General features: G+C 33.8%; 4 protein-coding genes across 4 annotated transcripts; 3 read left to right on the top strand and 1 right to left on the bottom strand.

Moving 5' to 3' along the window:
* The first annotated feature begins 1,049 nt into the window (after window positions 1-1,049).
* Window positions 1,050-1,636, top strand: LOC125855583 (nuclear transcription factor Y subunit B-1-like). Its single transcript, XM_049535324.1, has one exon. It carries the CDS (start codon window positions 1,109-1,111, stop codon window positions 1,634-1,636), a length of 528 nt encoding a protein of 175 aa, XP_049391281.1. The 5' UTR covers window positions 1,050-1,108.
* A 1,925-nt stretch (window positions 1,637-3,561) lies between these two features.
* LOC125855165 (protein C2-DOMAIN ABA-RELATED 11-like) lies at window positions 3,562-7,261 on the top strand. Its single transcript, XM_049534848.1, has 4 exons — window positions 3,562-3,705; window positions 4,730-4,890; window positions 5,766-5,861; window positions 6,710-7,261. Exons 2-4 carry the CDS (start codon window positions 4,780-4,782, stop codon window positions 7,010-7,012), a joined length of 510 nt encoding a protein of 169 aa, XP_049390805.1. The 5' UTR covers window positions 3,562-3,705; window positions 4,730-4,779; the 3' UTR covers window positions 7,013-7,261.
* A 1,121-nt stretch (window positions 7,262-8,382) lies between these two features.
* On the top strand, window positions 8,383-11,446 carry LOC125855148 (DNA oxidative demethylase ALKBH2). The gene is made up of 4 exons (XM_049534830.1): window positions 8,383-8,733; window positions 10,657-10,773; window positions 10,862-11,051; window positions 11,240-11,446. The coding sequence occupies exons 1-4, from the start codon at window positions 8,476-8,478 to the stop codon at window positions 11,434-11,436; spliced, it is 762 nt and encodes a 253-aa protein (XP_049390787.1). The 5' UTR covers window positions 8,383-8,475; the 3' UTR covers window positions 11,437-11,446.
* A 395-nt stretch (window positions 11,447-11,841) lies between these two features.
* On the bottom strand, window positions 11,842-12,550 carry LOC125855520 (uncharacterized). The gene has a single exon (XM_049535250.1). It carries the CDS (start codon window positions 12,526-12,528, stop codon window positions 11,842-11,844), a length of 687 nt encoding a protein of 228 aa, XP_049391207.1. The 5' UTR covers window positions 12,529-12,550.
* Between the last annotated feature and the right edge of the window lie 498 nt (window positions 12,551-13,048).

Raw genomic sequence — 13,048 nt, 5'->3', positions numbered from 1 at the left:
CTGTTTTAATATAAGAATTAGTAATTGCTTTTACAAACATATATATATATATATATATATATATATATATATAGATAGATAGATAGATATCACAAGAAGATAACTTTACGGTTGCTCCTACACCTTCCCTTCAAACTTCCAAGTGTACTACTAATTAACCAATTAATACACTTTATTAGCATTAGTTGGAATTAATTAGTTATATACTTCCATAGGTCTATATTATTTGGTGTTTCTTACTTCTTTTTTTTTTGGGTTCAAATTAAGCAATATTTTACATAATTGAGAAGGTATTAATATTAGTTTTATTTCCTATAAAGAGAGAGATATTACAAGGAGATAACTTTGCGGTTGCTCCTACACCTTCCCTTCAAACTTCCAAGTGTACTACTAATTAACCAATTAATACACTTTATTAGCATTAGTTGGAATTAATTAGTTATATACTTCCATAGGTCTATATTATTTGGTGTTTCTTACTTCTTTTTTTGGTTCAAATTAAGCAATATTTTACATAATCGAGAAGGTATTAATATTAGTTTTATTTCCTATAAATATATATATATATATATAACATGTATTTTTACTATTTCTTTAACAATATTTGATATGCACATCAAATCTCTCTACTCTTTATACTTATATCATCTTAGAAAGATGTAAATTTAATTATGAGTAGTTAATCAAAATTCTTTTTAGTTTATAGGAGTAAGTAATTTATTAAAAGGTGTGTCAAAGGTAAAAACATCAAATAATATGAATCGGAGGATGTATATACACACCAAAAATATACAATGAAGTGTACCTTGTAAAAAAATAACAAATTAATAGTATGAGTTTAAATTATATACCATATTGTTGTATTACACCCCTTAGATGACATGTTTACTTTATTAGAGATGAATTTCGTATAGTATAGCTAATTATTCTTAAATTATTTACTTCACTTTAATGCTTAGTCTTATGTCAGAATTGTCTAATCTTTTCATTTCTTCTAGATGGCATTGCCACACTCAACCAAGCCATTCCCACAACCAACCACCACAACAACAATAACGCCTTAGTCCCAGACGATTCTGAATGCACCGTTCGTGAGCAAGACCGTTTCATGCCAATAGCAAACGTGATTCGAATCATGCGAAAAACCCTACCTCCACATGCCAAGATATCGGATGACGCGAAAGAGACCATCCAGGAATGCGTGTCCGAGTTCATTAGCTTTGTCACCGGGGAAGCCAACGACCGTTGCCAGCGCGAGCAACGCAAGACTATCACTGCCGAGGACGTGCTCTGGGCCATGAGCAAGCTAGGGTTTGATGACTACATAGAGCCCCTCACTATGCATCTGCACCGCTATCGAGAATGCGATGGCGGTGAGCGCGGCTCCCTCAGAGGGGAGCCACTCATGCTAATGAAGTCGCGGGGTGTTATGGTTGACCCCACGGCTTCAACTAGCATTGCTGACAACATGACCCATATTAATTATCCCTTGCCACCTAATTTCACAATGGCTCATCATCATCATGGCTACTTTGCTTATGCACACATGAGTAATGACAATGTTGCTCCAAATTCTCAGGCTAATCCTGATGAGACAAATAATAATGTTGAATCATTTGGAGAGCATAATAAGTAGTAAAATTTAGTACTAGGAAAAAAAAAAACTTGTACTAGTATCTTTTAATTTAAGTTTTTATTTATCTTTGTATGAACTATTGTACTATTTGAAATTGCTCTTTTTTTCTATTTTAAGGTGATTTCCAATAGATTCTGTTTATTTTTTAGTCACAAGTATAGTTATGGTGTCTTTCATACCAAAAAAATAATAATACAAAAACGTATTTTTCAAAACCAATTTTGTTTTTTTGGTGTTTGGTTGCCGGAATATTTTCAAATAAAAACAATTTTCGAAAAAGAAGAAGAAGAACGATATCTAGCTTCTCCGATCCTCCCGTCTAATGCAATGTCTATTTTATTCTTGACATTTTTTAGTCTCCCTCTATATAATATGTTTTGTTACAAAAATTGTTGCTACTTTTTAATGATTGTTATTTTCGTATATGTACATTTAAGTATCTCTATTTTGAATACATATAATTTAATAATTTTAATTATATTTTTTTAAAATTCATACTAAGTAATATGATAAGTTGAATTTGGTCAAAAAAGAAAGGGAAAATGCATAAGTACCCCAGTCTATGCCCAAAATTCCTAAGACACGCCTAACCTTTACTATGGTCCTATTACCCCTCGAACTTATTATATATATAATTTTCTACGCCTTTCGGCCTACGTGACACTATCTTGTGGGCGCAACGTGTGTTGACAATTTTTTCAAGGATAGTGCCACATAGGCCGAAAAGGGGTAAAAAATTAATTAAAAAATTAGTTTAAAGAGTAATAAGATCTGAGTAAAGATTAGGTGTATCTCAGAAATTTTGGACATATGTTGCGTACTATGTATCTTCCCAAAAAGAAAAGGAGTGTTGTAATGATTAAGGTCCAAAATGTGTTCACACTAATGTGGAAATGTTTCCAATATTATAGTGTTCAAACTAAACGACTAGCACGATTTAAAATAATATAAAAGAGTATGAAAAGAAAAAAAAGATAGGAAAACATAATTAGGCAATTGAATCAAATCTATCAAGATTTAAATTTTCAGCACTAAACTGATTATACTTTTAAAAATGAGTTCACATTTTAGAATGTATTAAAGTAAATCAATAACATTTTACATATATATTTAAATTAATATTAAATTCGAGTAAACTCACCACACAAAAATCACTTTCACATTATATGAACTTTTAAAAGTATTACTATTAACAAATGTTAGGCTATGGTGAAATGAATAAAATGACTTCATTTTAATTAGAGATTTCAGATTCATTTTGAATATAAAATTATTAGTTTTTAGGAAGCTTTTAAATAAAGAGGTCTTACCCAGTGCAAACATGAATTAGTTGGCCCCTCAATGGAGAGATTCTTCTTAAATTGACTTTATCTCGCGTGAATTCAAATTAATCGAGGTGTTTGTCCTCTAAATTAATCTTATATAATATGAATCTAAAATTAATCGAAACCTCAATACAATGATTTTTCCTTAGTCCTTGTGCGGTATAAATTTAATTTAATCAGAGATTCTAATACACATACTAAACATCGAGTGAGAGACAAATAAAAATGAAGTATACACGTTTTAATATATATAAATATATATGAAAGGAACTATGATGTATAAACTAGGGAAAATGCATAAGTAACCCCAGCCTATACCCAAAATTCCTAAGACACACCTAACTTTTACTAAAGTCCTATTATCCCCAAAACTTATCTTTTAATTAATTTTCTACCCCTTTTTAGCCTACGTGACACTATTCTTGAAAAAATTGCCAACACGCATTGGACCCACAAAATAGTGCCACGTAAGCCAAAAATGGATAGAAAATTATATATAAAATAAATTCGAGGGGTAATAAGACCTTAATAAAAATTAGGTGTGTCTTAGAATTTTGGACATAGCCTGGGGATACTTATTCATTTTCCCTATAAACTATTATATACATATAAAGACACCACACAATTCACTCATTCTTTAGCTCCACTTTGCACTGTACTTGGTTGGCCTTTTGGAAAAAACCTAAGCAGAGATCAGAGCTAGAAATTCTTTTGCATTTTGGGAATCTAACACATTTGGGTCTGGTCAAGTGAGTTAAAAATGCGTTCTTTATCTTTTTCCTGTTTTTTTTCAAGATTCTTGTAATATTTGGGGTTTTCTTGATTTGGTTAAAAATATGTTCTTTTTTCTTATTTTCTGATGTTTTAGTGATTTTTGGATATTTTAGTCATCTGGGTTGCATTAAAGGCTCAATTTTTATTCTGTTTTGCTGCTTTTTTAAGGTTTCTACTTAATATTTTAGTTAGACACTGCTATTGAATTTCTCTTTATTAGAGCTGAATTGTAAGGTATTATGTGATATGTTGTTGTAGCTGTCTGAGTTTTAGTAACATTTGACTTGACACAAAGTTTAAGAAAGAAACGAATACGTCTGAAATTTGTGGTGTGGAACACTTGTTAGACCATATTTGTAGTTATAAATCAGTTCATTAGAGGTAAAATGTGATTTTAAAGTTAAGTTGTTTCTATAATTATAGAAACGCGACATTTTTTTTTGGACGGACTAAAAAGGAATGGGTGTCACATAATTTGGTACAGTGGGCATATTTAGTAGGATATTTTTATTATTGAAGTTGTGTAACTGAATTATAAGGCTTATGTGATTTGTTGCAGCTGTATAACTGTATTTGTTTTGCTAGAATTGTTCTTGTGATACCAATGGGTAAGCAATTGAGTGGGATGCTACTTTACCAATCAATTTCTTATGTATTATCATCTCAATTTTGTTGTTTATTATTAATATTGCCTAATTTACCTTTCATGAAATTAATTGGTAGAATTCCATGGCTGGTTAGGAATATGGTCGAATTCTGTCATGTAGTTTTATAAGCAAAAGTGCCACCTACAGACTCTTAAAAAATAATGTCGTGAGGTGTGGCGTTTTTGGAGGATCCAACAGGTGTATGACAACATTTCTGGATGGTCTGAACAACATAGCTTATAACAGAACGTGCCCCCTACACCCTCTTCAAGTCAAGTGCTTGTTTCTTTTCTATATCCTCGAATATGTTTTACCTTTGTTTTTTAATAAGGGTAACTTCTTGTGAGATGCAGGTTTGGTACTGTTTTCGGAGTTTGTGACATTGCAGTAGTGGATTATGGGAGACAAATTAGGACAGATAAAAGTGACTGTTATAAAAGGAAGACGTTTGGTGATTCGGGACTTCAAGACAAGTGATCCTTATGTCATTCTTAAGCTTGGAAATCAGGTAGCTTTATGTTTCTTCCTTGAGATATTTAATCTGTCATCTCGTGTGACTCTGATCTTCTTTATTCTTCGAAAGTTAAGAGCTTTTACAAGGACGGTTTCAAATGCATACTCTGAATCCTAGTTAACAATTTGTGATAATGAAATGTGATTGTCAAATCAAATTTAATTATTTGGAGTTGTGTTGAGGTCACAAATATCGGAAGCAAGATCTCTACCTTCACCAAGTAGGGGTAAGGCTGCGTCCACTCCACTTGTGGTATTACTGGGTATGTGGTTTTTGTTGTTGAGATCACAGATAGATTGATCTTTTCTTGCTAGTTATTTGCCTGTCTCATGGGGGTTGCCGGAAATAGGGCGTCTCTCTTTCGTTTACAACAGTGTGTTTGAAATTATTAGTAAAATTGCTCGGAAAAGATTATACTAGGCATAATACATAAATATGACCCTTGACTTGGCTTCAGCAGACAACTATGCTCTCCAACTTTGGGAGTGCACAAATAGACACCTAAACTTGTATAAAATTGAACAAGTAGACATACATGTCCTACGTGGCATAATACATGTAGGACGCCACGTACGACACAAAATTGTCATGTAGGGTGCCATGTAGGATGAATGTGTTTATTTGTTCAATTTATACAAGTTTAAGTGCCTACTTGTGCACACCCAAAGTTAAAGGTCATAGTTGCCCGCTGAAGTCAAGTTAAGGGTCATGTTTATGTATTATGCCATTATACTAATAGCATCTTTTATGTTGTATGTCACCTCAGACATTTTGTTGCGATTTGTGGTTCTACCCTTTCACTTTGCATGAGAGTTTTGAAATTGCTTTTCTTGAGCTAACATCTATATTACATTTTACTGTTATACTAGACTGCCAAAACCAAAGTCATAAATAGCTGCCTTAATCCTGTTTGGAATGAAGAATTCTGTTTCACTATCTCTGAGCCGGCTGAGGTTCTCAAATTGGTATTTGCCCTTTACCTCTTAACTTTTGTTTCATCATCTCTTATGTTCCTCCTCTGCATGACAATTTCAATGACTCGACTTTTGTTAGATGACGTAACATTATTTTGTACTTTTTCTGGTGTTGTTCCTCTGTGTAATTGTTACATTGCATGTTTTTTATATGTTTGAACTTGAAGATCAAATAAAAGGTGCTCTGAAGTTCTAGCACCATTGCTTGTCAACTATATCTCCCGTATCTAAACGAGTGCATTGGACAAACAGGAAAATAGATAAATCTAGTGAAATAGTTTATTAGGGGGAAAAAGGACAGCCCGGTGGACTAAGCTCCACCACAAGGGTCCATTGTAACCAGCCTTACCTTGTATTTCTGCAAGAGGTTGTTTCCACGGCTTGAACCCGTGACTTGAAATAGTTTATCAGGAAAGATAAATGATGAAACTTTCACCTAAGGAAACAGAAATCTTTAGTGGTATGAGTGTATGTAGACTCAAGTATCGAAGAAAAGAAATTATGAAGCTTCTGAAGAGAATACTTTTACCCCATTTGTATCTTGTAGGAAACAACCATAAGTAAAAATTTAAAGTCAAATGTCTCGGAAGAAAATCAGAATGTCGTCAACGTTCAACTCTTCAATCTTATGCATTCGACATAGAGAAAAAGAAAAGAAAAAGAGGAACAATCTGATGACGATATATATATTGTATTACATATTGAAAGGAGTGATATCTAAGGCTATTTAAAGTTGCCATTTTGCTGAAATGAAGCTAATAAGTAGTTTTCTAGTGTACATTTATTTTGAGTAATTTCTGTGAAATTCATTCCATGACATTGAAACACAATTATAACAGGAAGTGTTTGATAAAGACCATTTCAAAGCAGACGACGAAATGGGAACTGCTCATCTCAGTCTTCAGCCTTTGGTTGCAGCTGCTAGATTGAGAACGATTCTCGGGGTTGCTTCTGAGGGGACAACATTAAGGAAGGTTATCCCGAATAAAGACAACTGCCTAGCAATCGATAGCAGCATTAGTTGGGTGAATGGTGAAGTTGTGCAAGATGTTTGGTTAAGGCTTTGTGATGTGGAGTCTGGAGACATCGAGTTGAAGATCAAATTGAGCGATCTTTCCTGTGTTGTTCCGGCCTCCACGTAGAATGGTTATCAGTGACATCGATGCAGGTCTCGTTTGAGCTATATACGTCTTGTTGTAGGCGGAAAAAGACGTCTAGTAGAAGAAGCGCCTATGTTTGACATTTTTCGATTGGAACTCAAACAAATGATATTTGTAGATTTTGATCAAGTATGTGCATAATTCAAATTGGAGTGATTTAAGAAGTGGAAGGGGGATTTTTGTAGTATATGTTTTTATCAGTTTAATATCCGATACACATCTTCATTTCCCTTCTATTTTTTTAGCTTTCACCTTTTTGTTCCATTTGGTGACTCGAACTAACAACCTTTAGATTGAAGTGTAGAGTGCTTACAATTTGAGCAACCCCTCTTCTCGACATCTTCATTTTTCCACTTCCCTTCACACTCATCTAAATTTTTCATGTGTTCATGTTAAGTTTTATCAACATGCAAATTGCAAAACCTGCGACCAAATATATATAGTTCATTTAAAAGTTGTTTAGGGGTAAATAAACACCTGTGTATTTAAAAGTAAATATTTTTGTCAAGTTCAAGGCTGATTTGATGAATTTTTTCATATATTTATGACTAAATGTAACAACATTAGCCTATAAAATCATAACTGCTTCAAGTTTGAGTTGATTATTGACCCACATATATTTATGAAATACTTTTATGTAGAATATCATCCCATAAACTTTATTTACCATCTATTTAGCCATACAATTTTTTTTAAAAAATGATTGTTTAGTCATGTTATTTATAAAATAAAATGTCAGATGCCGCCTTTCTCTTCTTCTTCGTCCTCCCTCCTCCTCCTTCTTGCTCCCTTCTTTTTCTTTGTTGTTTTCCTTTTTCTTTAAAATTCAACATACTGTATTGCAAACGTGAATCATTTTGAACAAATTATATAAATATTTGAAATATCCAGAGTATTTCACATTTTAAATTTAGGAATGTTTTAGAGGATTTTTTGAATTGGTAGGGATTAGTATATTTCATGTATAATTTAACTTATATTCAACTTTTTGAGTTTATCATAATATATAGTCAGTGCAAGTAAACTATATTTTTTGAATCATAATGTATATTCAATATTTTTTTAATGTATCATAATGTATATTCAATGTATAGTCCAGATATATTTTCAATGATTTTGAGAAACCATTGGCCACAGACAATCGGACCGAGTCGGGTCATAATGTACTTGATCGTATAAGTTAACTTATATTCAGTCTTTTAAGTGTATCATACTGTATTGTCAATATAATGTATAGCTCATGAATAAATAAACTATATTTTTTGAATCTATCAAAATGTATAAACTATATTTTCTGAATATATCATATAATTTAGCGTATAATATACGTATATTTTCATGATTTTGAGATGTAAATCATTGGTCAAGACAATCGGACTGAGTCGGGTCGAATTTGCCGCCATCTTCTCTAGGGCCCAAAGCATTTCGAATCTCTTCCTACGCCAATGGCGACGGTGACGAAACTGAACCTGAAGGCGGAGACCGGCGACTGTCACCACCTTGAGGCGGAGCAGAGTGAAGCTCCGGCGGAAATAAGCGATTCTAGAACAAAAAGAGTAGTTGAATTAGGAAATGGATGCGAAGTAATATACATGCCTAGGTTCCTAAATTACGATCAGTCATGGGATTATTTAGAATACCTTAACAGAAATATACCATGGAATCGTCCAACGATTCGCGTCTTCGGTCGATCTTGTGTCCAGGTACTCATTTTTCTTCTGCCTTTCTCCTTCAATTTTACTCTGTATGTGAATTGTTTAGGGTAAACTGTAATGTTTTAAGAGGCAAAATGGAGACTAAAGTCTCATGCTTTATGATTTAGTAGTGCTGAGGAGAGGTAGAGGTAGGTCGAAAATATATTGGGGAGAGGTGATTAGATAGGAGATGAAACACGTGCAATTAATTTATCAAGGACATGACGCGAGATAGTAGGTTATGTAAGTCAAAGATTAGGGCAGAAGCTTAGTAGATAGATTTCTTCCATGGAGCTAGGAGGCCCAAGGTGTGAAAGGTTGACTATAGTATTGCTAAGGGAAGGTAGAGGTGGGTTGAAAAAGTATAGAAGAGAGGTGATTATATAGGACATAGCACATGTGCAACTTACCGAGTACATGACGCTAGATAGGAGGTTTATGGAGGTCGAGGATTGGAGTAGATTAGTCGAGCGTAGTCTAGGTATTGTTATTATTACTTTCTTATTATCTTACTCTTCGATTCCAGTATTATTTGTTGTTTCCTTTGCTTTGGTTATCATATTTGTTGCAATTGCTCTTTTCTTCATTATTTGCATACCTGATTAAATATGCTTTACTTGAGCTGAGGGTCTATTGAAAATAAGTTCTCTACCTCACAAGGCAGGGGTAAAACCGCGCACACTCTACTTTCTCTAGACTCTACTTGTGGAATTACATTGGGTATGTTGTTGTAAATAGTAGGTCTTAACTTCTTCGTGTGTTTACTTATTTATGTTTTGAATCCTCTTAGTGGAAATCCTAGCTCCGCTATATTGCATACTTTTAAGTTATAGATAGGCTGCTTTGTATTTCCTTGTCTGACTATAATCGTACAGCTTTGATGTAGTTTTATGTGACATACTGTTGTTTTTTTTTTTGAGGGGCTAGTCCCATGATAAGTAAAATGTTTCCACTTTGATCTTTTAGAATAGGGGGTGAATCTTAGGCAAGTTGACAAGTGCATGTGGTTCAATCTGTTCTCCAGATGTGATCCCTACACTGTTATGCTGACTGCTATGCGTATTGTAGGATTTCATGGATAATTACATTAGAAAATCAACTATGTTGCATTTGGGTTGAGGATTTGATTGAGATTGATAGTTTTCAAATTCCACTGTGCAAATATAGGTGATAGATTGATATAGTTTATCTGAAATTCACAAACTACCATTACATAGATCTCCAATGCCACCCGAACGAGAGGGTTTGGAATGGAACAAGGGTGATAATTCAAACATATAGTTACTAGAAAGAGCAACAGAAGAATTTACTAATCATTCGCTCCCATGTAGCTTATTCTCCCAAGAAATTTGTTGGGGTTGTGGTTGTGGCAAAACCATAGTAAGTTTGTTATAAAGAAAAGGTTTTTTTCCCTCGGAGATGGAATTAATGCTTTTATCTCTTCCAAACTTAGAAGCTTCGACTGGGTGGAAAGCAACACACACAACCATAAAGTTTGAACGCTAAAGCTGGATGCTATTTTTATTCTCTTATATTGGATCGCTTCTGCACTGACTTTTTTTGAGTAATGAGAAAGCACATGGACAAAGATGGTGTTCAAAGTCTGAGTCTGTATTGTGGGCAGTTTTGTTTGTCTGCCCATGACTGACTATTCAAATTCAAAATGTTGTTGTGTTCTCATGACGGACCGTTCACAGTGAAAGTGATAATATTGTTCCTTTACTCCCCTTTGGTGTGTTATATCTTAGCTTTGTTTGTCTGGCGCATGAATGATCATCCAAGTTGAAAATGTTGTTGCTTTACGCTCTCTCTCTTAGTGTGTTAGTTTCCCCTTTGCTAATATGAATGCTAAATGTTACATGTCATAACAATCTGATACCACATGTTCCTATGAGGAAAAACAGATTAACAATGTTTGTAATATTTCCACAGCCCAGAGACAGTTGTTATGTGTCAAGTGAAGGATTGCCACAACTAGTTTACAGTGGATACCAGCCTCATGCATATTCTTGGGATGAATTTCCTCCACTTAAGGATATTCTGGATGCTGTAAGCTTGCTCATCTTCAACCTCTCAAGTTGTAGTTCCCAGTGATCAAGCTAGTTGTCTTTCTTATACCATCAGTGTTGCACTTTAGGTCCATAAAGCTCTTCCAGGAAGTCGTTTCAACAGCTTATTACTTAATAGGTATAAGGGAGGCGATGACTATGTAGGTTGGCATGCTGATGATGAGAAACTTTATGGACCAACTCCAGAAATTGCTTCTCTTTCCTTTGGATGTGAACGTGAATTCTTGCTGAAAAAGAAACCAGATAAAACATCCCGAGGTACATATTGATTATGTAATATCTTTTTATTTGTCAAATGAGGTGCGAGTATAGCAGACCTTCCGTTCAGTTACATATTGAGGTTCGATCTCTAAGAAATCAACTCTTTACATTTTGCAAATGACAATGCTGATTCCATGGAAGTCGTATTTATCACTTCCTCTTCTGTTTGTTATTCATTACACAAGGTAAAAACACCAGTGTTGAACCTCCCAGAAAGCGATTGAAGAAGGATGCCTTTCCAGAAAAACACTCGTTTGTCCTAAAACACGGTTCATTGCTGGTAATGAGAGGTTATACTCAACGGGATTGGCTTCATTCAGTGCCTAAACGCGTAAAGGCAGATTCATTACGCATTAATCTCACCTTCAGGCTTGTTCTTTGAACAATCAATGCATTTCTTCATTGTTAATACCTGGGGGTTGGAAATTTTATGCAGTGCACTTAGCAACAAAAGGAAGGCGATTTTGTGCCTGTGGTTGATGAAAATTACTAGTACTAGATATTGGTTTTTCTTTTACTTATGAGGAATGCGTTTGATGCAGCAAATTTACTCATTAGCTGATTTCTATGTTTCTATGCTATGAACTATGAAGGTACGTTTCAGGTATAGGGAATATCCTAATGTCAGATTCCAAATCTGAAAATTAATGCAACTTGTTATAAAGATTGAACCTTTATTTAAACCATTAATATATATACAAGAAACCCAATGTATCAAAAACCTCTACAAATATTATAGACTAAAAACAAACAAAATATGTAATTATAAGCTAGCGTACGTACCTACCTAGAGAGAAAAAAGAGGGACAATTAAGAGACCAGTTAAGCCAGAAGAAGAGACGGCTTTAGCTGCATCTGCTTTAGATAACATTTCAACAAGAGCGTAACTTCTCTTCTTATTCTTAGAACTCGAACCCATGATTACATGTTCAACCTCACCAAAATTACTAAACAACTCTCTCAATCTTTGGCAAGTATAATCTTCACCACCACTTTTGCTCCAAGATACCTTAAGCACCTTTTCCTTGTCAACACACATCTCTGATGACTCTTTCTTTGACAGCAATATTTCACGAATCCTAGCAATTTCACCTAAAAGTTTTATAGCAATTCGTTCCTCCTCTTCTAATCGAGCCAAATTAATATCAGGTACAAAAGACATCATCTTTCTACGCTTTGAATCTTGTTGTTGTTGTTGTTGTTGTTGATGTTGTTGTTGATGTTGTTGTTGTTGTTGTAATTGGATCATCTCATCAAATAACTTCCTCTTTTTGTCATCCTTGAGAATGTCATAGGAAGCCTTGAGCTTTTGAAAATTTAAGTGAGCGTTGATTGGATCATCGAGTCTCTTGTCTGGATGCAATTCTAATGCTTTCTTTCGATACGCTTTCGATATATCGATTTCAGAAAGCTTTGCCCCTTCCTCACCGGAGGGTAAATCCAAAGCACTATAATGATCAACTTCAATATCCATGGTAGAACCCTAATTTCTAAATATTAGGACGATTCAATAAACAGACTTGTTCTATTTATAGGTTTCGAATTATTTTTTCTTAATCCTACAATGACTCCAACTACCTTGTTATTTCGATTCCTAATAAGTTAGGAATTCTATACTACTCCATCCGTCTACTTTTAATTGTCATAGTTTCCTAATGTTTTATGATGTATTTTTCATTATATTGGTATGCAAACAAATTGCAACTTATAGTACTTTTCGTATAGTTTTTGAATATCTAAATTTTTTGTTTAAAATATTGAATTAATGTAATCTAATTTAACTTCGAAAATTAGTCAAATTGACTTTTGAAAAGCGCAACATGACAAATAAAAGTAGACAGAGGGAGTAGTGGTTTTTAGTTTGAATTTTTTTAAAATCAAATATTTTTATATTAGTAATTATAAATTGAGAAGTTACCTACGGTTAATATAACTTCTATTTTTCAGTTTCAATTTTATTCTTTTACAAAATAAGCAAAAACGTGTAGTTACTT

The sequence above is a fragment of the Solanum stenotomum genome, chromosome 2 (genome assembly GCF_019186545.1).
Source record: "Solanum stenotomum isolate F172 chromosome 2, ASM1918654v1, whole genome shotgun sequence".
Classification (NCBI taxonomy): Eukaryota; Viridiplantae; Streptophyta; class Magnoliopsida; order Solanales; family Solanaceae; genus Solanum; species Solanum stenotomum.
Note: the sequence above shows the minus strand (reverse complement) of the source record. Positions and strands in the feature narration are given on the sequence as shown.

What these genes read in the sequence shown, in the direction of transcription:
- LOC125855583 (XM_049535324.1), top strand. Translation starts at nt 1,109, where the DNA reads ATGCCAATAGCAAACGTGATTCGAATCATGCGAAAAACCCTACCTCCA.
- LOC125855165 (XM_049534848.1), top strand. Translation starts at nt 4,780, where the DNA reads ATGGGAGACAAATTAGGACAGATAAAAGTGACTGTTATAAAAGGAAGA. An exon ending in TTCTTAAGCTTGGAAATCAG is followed by an intron (nt 4,891 to 5,765) that starts GTAGCTTTATGT and finishes CTGTTATACTAG; the next exon opens with ACTGCCAAAACCAAAGTCAT. An exon ending in CGGCTGAGGTTCTCAAATTG is followed by an intron (nt 5,862 to 6,709) that starts GTATTTGCCCTT and finishes CAATTATAACAG; the next exon opens with GAAGTGTTTGATAAAGACCA.
- LOC125855148 (XM_049534830.1), top strand. Translation starts at nt 8,476, where the DNA reads ATGGCGACGGTGACGAAACTGAACCTGAAGGCGGAGACCGGCGACTGT. An exon ending in TCGGTCGATCTTGTGTCCAG is followed by an intron (nt 8,734 to 10,656) that starts GTACTCATTTTT and finishes ATATTTCCACAG; the next exon opens with CCCAGAGACAGTTGTTATGT. An exon ending in ACCAGATAAAACATCCCGAG is followed by an intron (nt 11,052 to 11,239) that starts GTACATATTGAT and finishes TCATTACACAAG; the next exon opens with GTAAAAACACCAGTGTTGAA.
- LOC125855520 (XM_049535250.1), bottom strand. Translation starts at nt 12,528, where the DNA reads ATGGATATTGAAGTTGATCATTATAGTGCTTTGGATTTACCCTCCGGT.